This window comes from Peromyscus maniculatus, chromosome 7, assembly GCF_049852395.1.
Source record: "Peromyscus maniculatus bairdii isolate BWxNUB_F1_BW_parent chromosome 7, HU_Pman_BW_mat_3.1, whole genome shotgun sequence".
Taxonomy (NCBI): Eukaryota; Metazoa; Chordata; class Mammalia; order Rodentia; family Cricetidae; genus Peromyscus; species Peromyscus maniculatus.
The window spans coordinates 12453116-12466740 of record NC_134858.1 but is presented as its reverse complement, the minus strand read 5'-3'; the positions used below and the strand labels follow the sequence as shown (position 1 = coordinate 12466740).

Below are 13625 nucleotides of genomic sequence, written 5' to 3'. Positions count from 1 at the left end.
AGCCATGACAAATGAGACCAGAGAGGGCCATGTACACCCTCAGCCATTAGCTAGGATGAAGAATTAGAAAGCATCCCAAGGCAGCAGGAGCCATCGACTGATTAGAAGGGAAGAAGTGATGGGGTAGGGTATGTCCTTTCCGAAGGGTGCAAAGCGGGCAGGCTAGAGGGTGCTGGTAGCAAATGAGTTAGGAAGCTGGAGCCCAGCTAACAGCAGCACCATTTGCCTCCCTGAGAAACAGGCCAGCTGTCTGAGAACGCTTTCAAGGGGCAGGCTAGCCTCAGATGCAGAGACTAAGCTTCCTGCTTGTCACTGAACCTTGACCTTGCCTGGTCAAAGGTCATAGCTGTACAGTCACAGGCCCTCAGTAATCAGTGAGAAGAATTGTTCCCTCTGACCCTTTCCCTCTCTTTGACTTGGAAGCCATAAATTCACAGCCTTCCTCTAAGAAAATCATGCTGGACTTGCTCTTTCCAGTGTGAACTTGGTCCATGGGGACTATGGCCAGAAAAGAAACCATTTATAAAACATCCCTGTGGATAACTGGGCAGCAACTCAGGCCTCTTAAGCACCATTTTGGTTGCAGTTTTGGAGAAAAAGCTCATCAAAGGGAGGGCCTAGGGACTTCAACCCCCTGCAGGAGCCATTTTGACAGCCTCAGAGCCTCCCAGAAGAGTGGAAACTTGCCCTGTGGTAGGAGTGACTTTGGTTTGCATTTTCATCAGGTAGATGCAGTGAGGGCCAGACCTGTAACATATGTACTTTAGCTGCAAAGTAATTCAGCACAAGCATGCTAGGTAAAATGCATTTCTGGCAGATGCCACCATGAACAATTTATGAATGCCAGCTGTCCAGGCTCGTCTAGATGTCCTTTGCAGACAAACTGATTTATGCACCAAAGCTGTGCTAGAGAACCCATGTAGTGATTCACAGCAGGGTTCAGAAGGAGTTCAGGACAGGACAGGGCAAACTCTGCAGGAACTGCAGCAACCCATCAATCCTCAGACTCTGAGAACTCAGAGAAAATAAAAATCCTGGGAGGTAGCAGTGCTCTACACAGTGAAGATTCCAAATGAGAAGCACACGGCCTCCTCGGGAGCCAGTGATGCTGAGGATGGCTTGTAAGCACCTGCCTACTGTAAAGAGGTTCAGGAATAGAAAATAAGACTCCCTCCTGCAGCCCAAGGAAGCCTTCTGTGATAAGTGTACACAGAGACCAAGTATGTGGGGGTTCTTCAGATATAAATATGAGTTCAAGAGATGGGGGCTAGCCAGCTAAGCCAAGTGTCTTTATAGGAATGACGTAGTGGATTGTATGTTTGTTTGTTTGTTTGTTGTTTTAATGCAAAGACTTGCTCTGTGGTATATATATTTTTCTGGTATTCTAAATGCAATGTTTCAAGGTGATGTCCCCACCCAGAACTCCTATAGTCCCCTTAAATCTTTCTACTCTCAGTAAACCTGCAATGCTATTGATTTTGTGACTCGGCCCCTTGGGTAGGCAAGAGGAAGCCTCCCAAGTATTCACTAAGCCTCTCTCTGGTGAGACTGGGCTTGGTCAGAAAAGTCCTTAGCTCTAAGCCAGTCTTAAAATGAAGCTGAAAAGTAGAAGTCTAAAATGTAGTAGTAAATGGAGCTGATCTTCAGCAGATAGTGCAAGGATAACCTCCAACAAGAGAGCCATGTGTCTTGGCCAAGCCCACAGTAAAAACTCACACTGGTTCACCACAGAGATCAAAAACCGTTTCCTCAAGGTCTGTGTGTCAAAGTCTTGGTTTCCCAGCTGATAGAATTTTTTAAAATGTGTGTGTGTGTGTGTGTGTGTGTGTGTGTGTGTGTGTGTGTGTAATATGTGTATATTTGTACATGTGTTCACATGTGTGTGCCTGCATGTGCACGTACGTGTGTGTGTGTGTGTGTGTGATATGTGTATATTTGTACATGTGTTCACACGTGTGTGCCTGCATGTGCACGTGTGTGTGTGTGTATGTGTGTGTGTGTGTGTGCATATGCGCATATGGAGGCCCCATGCCAGGCATCTTTCTCATTTTCTCTGCACTTTCCATATTGAGGTGGGTCTCTTGCTGACTCTAGAGCTTGTTAATTTGACTAATCTACCTAGTAAGCTTGTCCCTGGTGTTCCCTGTCACTGCAGTCTGCGCTCTGCGATCTTATGTGGGTTCTAAAATCACCTGTGGATTAGTCCACTGGGAAATTCATAGTTGAGTTGTCTGTTAGAGGTGGCTCTGAGGGGTGAAAGGTCACTGGGGCATACCGTTGAAGAGGGTGCCTTGTTCCTTGATTCTTTCTGTGTCTCTCGGCTTCCTGGCTGCTGGGAGGTGAGCAACTCTGCTCCACCACTCTCTTCCACCATGATGTTCTGCTGTACCTCAGGCAGTGGAGACAACTGAGGGTGGATTTCAAGCCTTTGAAACCGTGAGCCAAAACCAAACATTTCAGCTTGATTTCCTCAGGTGTTTTGTCACAGCAACAAGAAAGAAAGAAAAAAGTACCACATTGCCAGCATTATAGCAATTTCTTTTCTTCCTATGTAAATCAGAATCTCAATGGAATGTGCTCCACGGGAACTCTCAGTTAACCCTCTTTCCTAGCAGAGTGGTCAGTGTGATCCCAGGGAGGCAGACAGTGTCTCAGACACAGTTTGCAAGGAGCTTGCTGCAGGCGCCAAGCCTCGTGTTCAGGCACGGACAGTAGGCTTGAGTCACAGCCAGGAGTCTGTCAACACTTGTGCCTCTACTGCTGATGAGCAGCAAAACAAACAGGGAGAAATGTCACAAGTTAAAGAAGAAGAAATTCTCCCGCAAGCTCAGGGGGCAAGCTATTGTCCCTCTCGCTTCTGCAAAAATTTCCTTTTAAGTGAAAATATAATGAAGGAATGTAAAAGGTTAGCAGGTGCTGACTTTTGAGGCATCTTTTCATTTACTAAAAATAAAGGGTCACTAAATTCAACAGACATTCTTCTCCCCAATACACACACACACACACACACTCAATCTAACTCACACCCTAGTGTGGCTGTTCTTCTGTTTATCCTGGGAGACTGACAGATTCATTAAATGGTCTTTCCCACCGCTTGGTGGAATAATTAGCATGATAAATGAATGTAGTGATCATTTGGGGCTATATAGTGATGTTTATACAGAGTTGGCCTCAGTACTCCGCCCCCTCCCTACTTCCAGCTCGTCTTTTTCTCATGCAGATTTTTGGGTCCAATTATCATCATTAGCATCTTGAACCAAAATGCTGAGTTGTGCTAACAAGTGAAATCCAATGTGAATTTTACTGCCAAATAAGCTCATTAAATCCCAGCCACCGTGAAACAGCTCCTTTGAACAGAACTAGAGAGACACAGAGTTCTGCTGTCCTGAGATGACTTCCACTCGAAACGTTGAGTAGTCAATGAACATTGGCATGCCAGTCAGGAAGTCTGACATCGAGTTAAACAGGGAGTGATAGATGTCATGGCCCTCCCATGGGTAAGCAAAAGGAAAGGATGTCAAAACAACACATGAGACCATACTGATTATCCTCATTTTAAATTTTTCATTAGCTGCTCAAAAAATACGAAATAAAAATATATCAAAAAGGACATATTGTCTAGAATAGACTCCCAAGGTGACCATCAGCATTTAAAGTCAGTGTGTTTACAGAAGCCATGGCAGAAGCAACTGCCTGGTTTGTCATATTTATTCAAATAAGAAACAGAATGGAACCTAGAGGGCCAGGTGAGATGAATGGGACATTTCCGTGAGTGATGCTCCAGGACAGACAGAGATGAATAGGACAGCAGCCATGCCCTCCACCAGCAAGGGAGGCCATAGCAGCACCTAGGCCCTGGAGCTGATAGTGTCAGCTTGGCGGGATGGGCAGCCCGGGGAGTTCCCTTACCTTATCTCCATTCAGAGAGCACCTGAAATGGACATTTAAGTGAAGAAATGAATTCAGAAAGAGCAATTGCGAGTGTAGAGGTGGAGTTTATGAAGGTTTTAACCCAGATCTTAAGCTCAGGCATTAGTAGAGGGGCACACAAGAAGAAAGTGAGGCCCAAAAGCTTCAGTGTGGGCTTCTCAAAGGACAGGCATAGCTCACTGTCTTTTCTACAGTCATAAACAGGATTTGAGTATATTTGAAGTTATTATGGTTGAAGAATTGCTTAAGGAATTTAGACAATCCCAACGTGGGTTCCTGACGTTTACCAGACAGGACTACAGGTTAGTAGATAGAACTCTAGATGCCAAGGATGCAAGAAGATGGGCTGTCCTCGCCCACCTTAAACATAGTCTACTTGTTTTGTAAGTTTCTCAGTAAATATCCAGAAGAGGGGAGGCCCTCTAGAGGTCATAGACACTTAACAGAAATATGGTCTCTACACTGGCAGTCTTTATGGTGAATATTACTTGTACTAGAATTCTTGATTTTTACCTGGCAAGAGGCCTTAACCAGACTCTGGGTCGAGGGGCTCCTTTTTCTTCCAAGGTCCTTATAAGTCTCCTGTCTTTCTATCCTACCTCACTGGAACCTGAGTGGGGTCTGGCAGAATGCCTGGAATTAGGCAGGTGGCCACAGGGGAGAACTCCAAAAGAGGAGTGTGGGAGCCAAGGCATGGAAATGAAGAAGTGCACAGTTCACCCACAGATCGAAGCAGGGATGGACGAAGAATTAATATCGGTTGGGCCATGACCAGTTTCCAATTCTGTTTCTAGAATTACATTGAACACTGTGACTTATCATCAGCTTTCTTCAAAAACTGAAGAAACTGAGACTTGGAAATGTCTGTTGACAGGCTCGCAGCTGCAGAGCTCATAAATGGCTAAACCAAGATTCATATACGACCATCTTGCTGCAAGCATTTGTTAGCTGCAGCACCTTGCTACCTCTGTGCAACTGTAGAATGAGCTTGGAGGCCACCCAGCCCAACTCCCCCACACTGAAGATATGTCTGCTTTATCCCTGGTGTAGAAATTCAGCTAAGGCTTAAGCACCAGCCCAGGGTCTCTCCAGATGATTGTACACCACTCCACCAAAATCCATCTTCTTATATCACACAGCTTCAGCCTTGACAGACTCACAGAACCTGTTCATCCCTTCTCTGCAGCCTGCCTGAGATAGCTAAGGAGAATGATTATGATTCCTCGGGTCTTCTTTTCTCAGCCAAACACCAGTGTTCTTTTACTCCTTGATATAAACAATCACATGCTGCCAAGAGGAAGAAGGGGCATAATTGGGGCACAGAGGAGCTATCAAGGAGAGAAGTATCAGTTTTAGTTGGAGGAGTCTAAGAAAGACTTTGGAAGCAGGAGTTTTTGATGATGTGATTTTTGCCAATCAGGGATGCATGTTGAGCAAAGAAAACAGTGAAGAGGAAAACCCAAGCTTTGGGCAGGATCTGAAGATGCATGGTGAAATGGTTGGCACAGTCCGTATCCCCACGAAGCCTAAAACAGCATCATGATGTCCAGAGGGTAGCAGAGCTGGGCTCGCTGGCTGGGAAGGAGTATGAACAGTCCCTGGAGTGGATACTATAGAACAGGGAAGGAGAGCCTGTTAGTAGATGACCATGGTGATGCATTCTAATAAGTATGGTAAAATAAAATGAGAGATTCTGAGGCAGCATAACACTTGAAACTTGGCTATGAGCTTTTTAAAACTATAAAAGAATTTTCTGACTTGGGTTTGTTCTCAGTCTAGAGTTTGTTGGTACTAATCATCTGAGGACTTTCCATCCACATAAGATGGCTCCAGGGAGGATATCTTAAATAAAACCAAACTTGGCCATTAGTGAAATAATACAAAAAAAGATGGCTGAGCCAAGCATACTATAGCCTGGGCATGTCTCTGCTTCTTGGAAAGCCACAGAGACTGCTTCAAATCTTGATTCTCAGGAGAATATGTCTCATATCTTCTTGCAGGCCATGAATCAAGAAGGCATCTCGCTGACTTACACAGCATTTACCAAGACACAGCATCTCAGCAAAGCATGTGGGGATTGGTTCGGGGATTTAGCATTAGTTATTGGATTCTTCAGCATAATGAGGCAATGGCATAAATCAAGAAATGGACTCCGCTCAAAGTGGCAGTTTAATAATCACAGCTAGATGCTGATGTATTGGCCATTGGATCAGACATAATCCCGAGGGGTGTGGGAATACTCCGGCAGTGAGGAGAGTCGGAAATGTGGAAGCAAAGCCTCCTAAAAGTCTCCAGGGAACCAACCTTTGCACTGCACAGAAGCACTGAGCTCCAGCTCAGGTGGCTTTTCTGTTGTCAGAGCTACAGAAAGAACTAGAATTTCCACCTGAGAAGAACTTCAGGAAGTGGGAAGTTACAGAGATCAGACACACCCTGTGTGCATCTCCCTGGTGTAGGAAGAACAGTTACAATTGAGGTAGGGAAGATAGCCACCTGGAGGAGAAGGAGGAGGAGGAAGAGGTATACAGATGTGTCTGCAGTGGAAAAGGCAGGGGACTGCCTGAGGTGGAAAAGGTTGGAGGACTGTGCATGACATGGAGACGCTAGGATGTGCCTGAAATGGACACGGTGGGGCCTGTATTTGATGTGGAGAATGTGAGAGAGCCGTGTCTGAAGAGGACATGGAGAGGGGTTGTGCCTGAGGTGGATAAGGTGGGAAGTCATGCCTGAGACCTGGAAGGAGAGGGCTTGTGCCTGAGGTGGAGGTGAAGGGTTGTACCTGAGGTGGAGGTGAAGGGTTGTACCTGAGGTGGAGAAGGTTAGGGAGGACTCTCCCTAAGGTGGAAACCCTTCGCTTTGGAGCAGAAGTGGAGATAAGGGACCATACACGGGGTGGAGAAGACAAGAGCTGTCCCTGGATTAGAGAAGGCAGGGGGCTCTATCCGGGAGTGGAAGCCTAGAGACACAGCTACACAGGCCCTGTGAGCCTGGAGAATCAAAGGCTCTAGGCCTGATTTTTGCAGCTCCGATACACATCGTATTCCCTGTCATCTCTCAATTTACGAAGCTGACTCAGATCAGGCAGCAGGCACAGAGATCTGGTTTCTGCCATTTGACAGGTCCTGTTAACATCATCAGTTTATCAGCCTCATTCCAAGTTTTCCTTACAACTCTTTCCTCAGGTACTTCCCCATTCACTTTTCACAACACCATGAAGAGTCTTTGCCCTGATTTTCTGAAAGCAGCCAAGATCCAGAAAAGCTAAGCAACGTGTCCAAGACCACAGAGCATATAAACTAAATAACTAACCAGGTCTTCAGTTTGTCAAGAGATCAGAACCCTTTCCTCTCACACTCCCCCCTCCCCCCAGGGGACCTGGGACTAGGAAATAGAGCTTATTCCTCCTGCTTCGTGTTGTGACAGAGACTCCCACTGCCCACCCTCCACCGACACAGGACAAACAGAGGCATTTGGCTTGGTAGAGAGGGCGGCCCCTCCCTTCAGGCTCACTCCGCGTTGATGGATGCCTGGAGATGCAGAGCCTGCGGTCTATGGGCCCCACTCCCTCGGCTGTCACGGAGCACAGCACAAGTTCATTAAACCTGGATTCTTCAATGATAGTTAACAAGATAAACTTCCTCCCGGAAGCCAACAGGAGTTGACACTGTCATCTCTTAACTGGTACTCAGGAGCTGATGAGGCACTTTCTGCCACCAGAGAGAGGGTCTTTAAGGCTCTTAACAATAATAGGTGTGCACAGTTGCCTGAGAAGGAATGACATAAACATGGGATTTCTAAAATCAGGTTAACCCCTCAGGGCCCACACAGGCAGGCTGCATTCTGTGTACCCAGAAAACTTTAGACCTCTACTGAAAAGAGCATTTATCCCCGAAGTGTTCCCAGGGACCCAGACCTGGCTCCATCAGAGGCCAGGAGCACATGGCTTGTTTCAGAATCAACATTGTAAGCCATGAGTCTTAGGCAATATATGCTTCAGAAAGGACCTGAGAATTTCTGTGTTACATGTGGAGACTCTCCTGTTCGGAGGAAGCTGGTTTTCACTGATTTTATGCTTTTATTGGAAATAAACTTGTTGACCTAACCACATCTTGCCAAAGGAGCATATTGAATGTAGACTGGCCTGCAGGCTCTGATCTGCTGTCAGAGTCCCTTAAGCCATCAGAGAGTGGGCCTGTGAGCCGAGCTCCCCGACAGGCTGCTGGATTGACTGTTTATTTATGGCTAAGCAGATCCCAGGCTGAAATGAAGGCAAAGGACCCTGCAGGTGTCTAAAGCATCCAGAGGTACATCCCTTATCCCAAAATGTCCCGTTCACAATGAAGAGCTTATTAAAAGCAAAAAGGAGGAAGAAATGATGGAAGGCAAATGCAGATAGAATGAAAACCCATGTACATCATTATGTGCTGAGTATTGGTATTCACTTTAGAATTCACTTGTTATATTTGTATTACTACTTTTCATACCTCATGCTGCTTTTCCCTAGTGGGGATTGGATGTAAAATATTCATTAATTGGTGGCTGTGGTTTAATTATATGCATTTCTGTGTATTATGACATAAAGCCCCAAGGAAAAAAAAGAGCTGTGGGCTTGAAATCCAATTGCTTGTAAGTGAATTTGTGCTTTGTCTCAAAGTCAGAGATTGGGCAGATCACGTGGAAAGTCCTATGCTAATTATCGTGATGAGAAGGGTAGCAACAGACCAAACAGGAATAACATGGAGAAACACCTGAGTGCTGAATTTTCTCTGAAATACCGTGGTTATCGTTCATTAAATATGCCCATAGAGGTTTAGTTTTATTTTTATTTTTTTTTTTTTTCTTTTTCGAGACAGGGTTTCTCTGTGTAGCTTTGCGCCTTTCCTGGAACTCGCTTTGGAGACCAGGCTGGCCTCGAACTCACAGAGATCCACCTGCCTCTGCCTCCCAAGTGCTGGGATTAAAGGCGTGCGCCACCACCGCCCCGCCTAGTTTTATTTTTAAATATAGTCACAGCTTCTATGGGAATAAATATCATCATGGTCACGTGTTTCAACTTACCTATTCATCTTTCCTTCTTTGAAATGGTGGCTTTTAAATTACAGTTTTGAGAATCTAAGATTTCTTAGAAATTTAGCAGTTACATAAAACTGTAACAGATAATGAATGTAATATCTATAGTGGTATGTTGAAAATGTAGTGATGTTTGGAGACAGCATCCCTACATGTACTGAAATAGGAAGGTAAAAGGAATGTAATGGAATCGAGAACAACAGATTTATATACATAAACTACTGCATGTTGGTCTTGCTTGGAAGTTACTGTAGCTGGAAGGATCTGCCAAGATAATCCAGACAAGCCTCCTCCTTATGAAGAGGTCTGATGTTCTCCCAGGAAACAGCATCCCTTTTCTGGGACATCCCTTGATCTCACATACCTTATCTATCAAAACAGTGATCTGATGTATAGTGTGTGTGTGTGTGTGTGTTTAATGTCTGTGGATATCACTTTCCATCATCCTTGTCTGTGGATATCATTTTCCATCATCTTTGTAGGCCCTGACTTATTAGCTCACTGGTCTCAGTTACTTTATTGAATTAATATTTTAGTTTTCTTGTTGAATGAATTCAACTATTTGTTGAATAAATATGCCTAAAGTTATGTTAAAACTTGTCATCAGAGCTCCTTGAAGTGGTTCATGAGATGGTCAAACATCAGTTAATATTCCACCAATACTGATGAATGTATGAAAAGCATAAAGATTTGGGGTGAAATAAATCTCAAGATGTATTTTGTGGCATTGGATCTTGTAGAATCATGGTAGAGCTCATTCTAAATAATCAGTTTAAATTCCTTCATCTTCTAAGACTGAGAGCTGGATTGATGCCAAGAGTGACTTTTGCAGCTGATTCAGAGCTAGTGGCAAATGGGGCTGATGAGTCCTGAGTTTGCAAGTATTGGCGAGCTGCTCCTCTTGGGGACTACAGTTCCAAAAATGTTTGCAGGTAGTTAGTGCCACATTCCTGCTTTCTCCTGGACAGTGATGACTGTCATAGGACAGTCTTAATAACCAGGGAAGGCATCATGGAGAGGACTATGTTCAAGAGCCAGCTCCTACCAATGAAGGGAGTAGCTGAAGCCCAGCGTGTCCCTCCTTAAGTGGGAAAGAGCACTCCAGCGAGAACACTAACCCAACGAGGAATTGCCATTGCATTTGAGGGTTAATTTTAGTTGATTCACTTTTTCAAGAGTCCTTTGCCCCTTAAACTCTTCCAAGTTGAAAAAATCCTAAATACATTTAGAATACCCTGGGCCTGTGGAAAGCATGCTTCTTTCGATAGGCTGTACCTGCCTTCTCCCTAGTTCTGACCTAATTTATCTGGGCCCTAGTCCACTTTAATCTTCTCTCAGGGATTTCCCTTCTAAGGGATTAAACTTTCATCTGACTGAGCGTGAATAGAGCAGTGGAGTGGAAGCCTGACTCAGCCAAGGATAATTCTGCTTTTTCTGATAGCTGTCAGGGACTCCTTATAGATAATCAATAGAATGCCACGTGGCAGAAAGGATTAGGAGACAAAATGAGTTGTGCTTTCACAACTTACAGTTCGACTTTTATTTAGGAATATGTACTCACTACCCCTCTCCCTTCCCTCCCACATCCCTTCCTCCTCACCATCCCCCCACCCACCCACCCCCTGCCTTTCTCTCCCTGAAATCAACAGCTAACATCTCTTACAATGTGCCCTTAAGTTTTTCAGAGTGGTAATGGGCTGCAGAAGACAGAGACGCCCACAGTGCTTGCTAGGATGCTGGAAACCTTCAGTACCTCCTGGCAGAGTCTTGATGTGGTGATCTCTCTATAGCTCATATTGGCCCAAATAAAGCTTTGATGTATTTTGTTCTAATAGGATGAACTCTTATCCTTTGCTCTTATCCTGCTTCAGCCTGGCATTGGAATGTTGACAGATACAGAGATCTGTGATGGGCACCAATAGCCAGTGTTGACCATCCTGATGCACATGCTTCTGGGTGGTCCCTTTGTCACTCACTTGAGATCACATATAGTCCAGGCCTTGACAATTTCTTATGATCCATAAAATTGGTGGTGAATCTTTTAGTGTCCTGATCATGTTGCTTCTGTCTTTGCCACAGGAGGAGTGTGCCCGGGGTCCAATGATCCTTGTGTGGAGAAGCCGTGCCCAGAGGACATGCAATGTGTGGGATACGAGGCCAGCAGGAGACCATTCCTCTGCCAGTGTCCTCCAGGGAAGCTCGGAGAGTGCTCAGGTACAGAGTGTCATGGACAGGGCAGGGTTGGATCTCCTGCTCCTGGAACCTGTTCCTTGTGTGAATGACTCTGCCCAGAAGACATGTGCCTGTGCATACAACATTTACCTTCAGAAAGGATCACGGCCTATGTTCACCCTCATGTTTACCTGGGACATGTCATAGCCAGTCCATGCTATGAGACATGAAGATAGGGCTCATTGTGTAAAGGGGAGGTCATGGGTCCACAGTCATGTTGCATGGCTGATATTTACATCATTTTCATCCAAATAATCTTCTTCAGAACTTTGCCCAATGTAACATTTTTATCTCCTTCTCACACTTTATTTTCACTTTGTTTCTCTTCTTTCCTCTTAAAGTGTATTCATTTGCTACATCAGTAGGATCATCTTTTGTAATAAGGTGTATTTAACACCCAGGCACATTAGTACCAAATTTGGAACCCAAGAGATAGTTACTGTCTCTTGTAATGCATACCCAACAGCATGGCTGTGGGTGCTATGAGTGATATAAGTGATGATAATTATAGTAGTAATCATGGGAATATGAGCTATCATGCTTAATGTATAAAGAAAGCACTTTGCTGAACACAGGGCTTTAGAAGTTCAGCCTTTGCAAGGAGAAGTCCTATTATAAAAATGAGAAGCAAACTCCATCATGGTTGATGTCCAGCATAGAGCTATCCAAGAAATGAAGGGAAAACCAGGGAACTTGAGCAAGTCACTGAGGTGTCCCTGTCCCGACACACATGCCGTGCACACAGCATCCCTTTCTACTGACGTCTAAACAGAGAACTTTTGATTGCTGATGACAATCACCCATTTGCTTTATTTCCATTCTCTCTGCAAGGCTGTTGATCTGTTTGCTGCAGCATTGTATTGGAGAGAATGTCCAAAATTAAAAAGAGGGTGAATTCAGAATCAGGTGAGTTCAGAATCGGTGGAGTGAGTTGGATTACAGACTTGGAAGGGGTGACTCTTCTTTGAGAAGTTGTGCTGTGCCATGAGCCTTGATTTCTTCTGAAAACCCTTTTTCTCCTAACCCTCAAGCTTAAGCCTTTTCAGAGAGAGGGTGGGGGAGGGAAGCCTTGTCGTAAATGATTAGCCCATGGAACTGTGACAGCAGCGGGGAGCCTTCCTCTTCAACAGCTGACCCCCCTTGGCTGGTTGGTGTTACTGGAGAATACAAGTATTTCATGAGAGTGGATTTTGCTGCCTTTTCTCTGTTTCACAGAACTGAACATTCTTCTTTTTAATTTTCATTCTGTTTCTTTCACTATGTGGGATTGACTTAGGACCTCGTATATGCAAGGCAAGCACTCTATCGTCTAGCTGCTGCTATCCTTTGCTTTTTCATTTTGAGAATAAGTCATCCAGGGTTACAGTGAACTCACCCTATAATCTAAGCAGGCCTTGACTTAAGAGCCTCCTGCAGCAGCCTCTCCTGCTGCTGGGATTTCGGCCTGCACCACCTGACCCAGCCACGCTCTTACGTGTCTAAGAGAAGGCAATGGTGGGGAGGAATCAAATGATATCTTTTAATAATACTAAGCTTGGAAAGAGGAAGTTAAGAATCTAATGTTTCTAAGAAAATTCACATTATGGAATTTACCAAGTTGCTCTGAACAGGAGACCAGTGGGATGATTTGGGTAGCTGACTGGTTAATAATTTAATGATATAAAATTATGAACTGGCTTTAATTAAGACCCCTGGGTTCCACCCTTAACTGCTGCGGTCTGTAGTCAGCTTTCCTGGTGTGTGTGTGTGTGTGTGTGTGTGTGTGTGTGTGTGTGTGTGTGTGTGTGTGTGTGTGTGTAGGGGTGGCTTCATAGGTCCCTGATCATTTCTGGATTTTAAAAGAAGACTTTTGCTATTGGAATGGTCTTTCCAGGGCACACTTCTCTCAGTTTTGCTGGAAACAGTTACATCAAGTACCGGCTTTCTGAAAATAGCAAAGAGGAAGACTTCAAGCTAGCTCTGCGCCTGAGAACCCTGCAAAGCAACGGGATCATAATGTACACTCGAGCCAACCCCTGCATGATTCTGAAGGTGAGTAAAGTGGGCTGCATTCTTCCTTCCACAGCTCTGCCTCTGTAGTTATCCCTCATTGTTGCTGAGACAGTCTTATATTGAAGCCCAGGACAACTTCAAACTCAAAACAATCCTCCTGCCCCAGCCTCTCGGTGCTGTGATTATGGGCATGAGCCACCATGCCCCATCCACAATCGTTTCTCATATGGCTACATTGACTGTTAAATTGGGAGATACTGAAATTATTGAATTGTTAGTTTAGAAGACCAGAACAGACTTCAGGACAAAAGAGAGAGCAACAGGGTTGGAAAGTGTGCTGGCATCCTATTTCTTTCTAGTAGCTGTATTTTCAAACTGGCTGGTGGAGACATCTCCCTATA

General features: G+C 44.8%; 1 protein-coding gene across 6 annotated transcripts in view; it reads left to right on the top strand.

Moving 5' to 3' along the window:
• Fat3 (FAT atypical cadherin 3) overlaps nucleotides 1–13625 on the top strand; it is a 599580-nt gene that overhangs the window by 548706 nt on the left and 37249 nt on the right. For all 6 annotated transcript variants that reach the window (XM_006990546.4, XM_016008861.3, XM_042280463.2 and 3 more), the window contains 2 exons: nucleotides 11080–11214; nucleotides 13106–13263. In XM_006990546.4, coding sequence (XP_006990608.1) covers nucleotides 11080–11214; nucleotides 13106–13263 — 293 coding nt within the window. The remainder of the gene's footprint in view (nucleotides 1–11079; nucleotides 11215–13105; nucleotides 13264–13625) is intronic.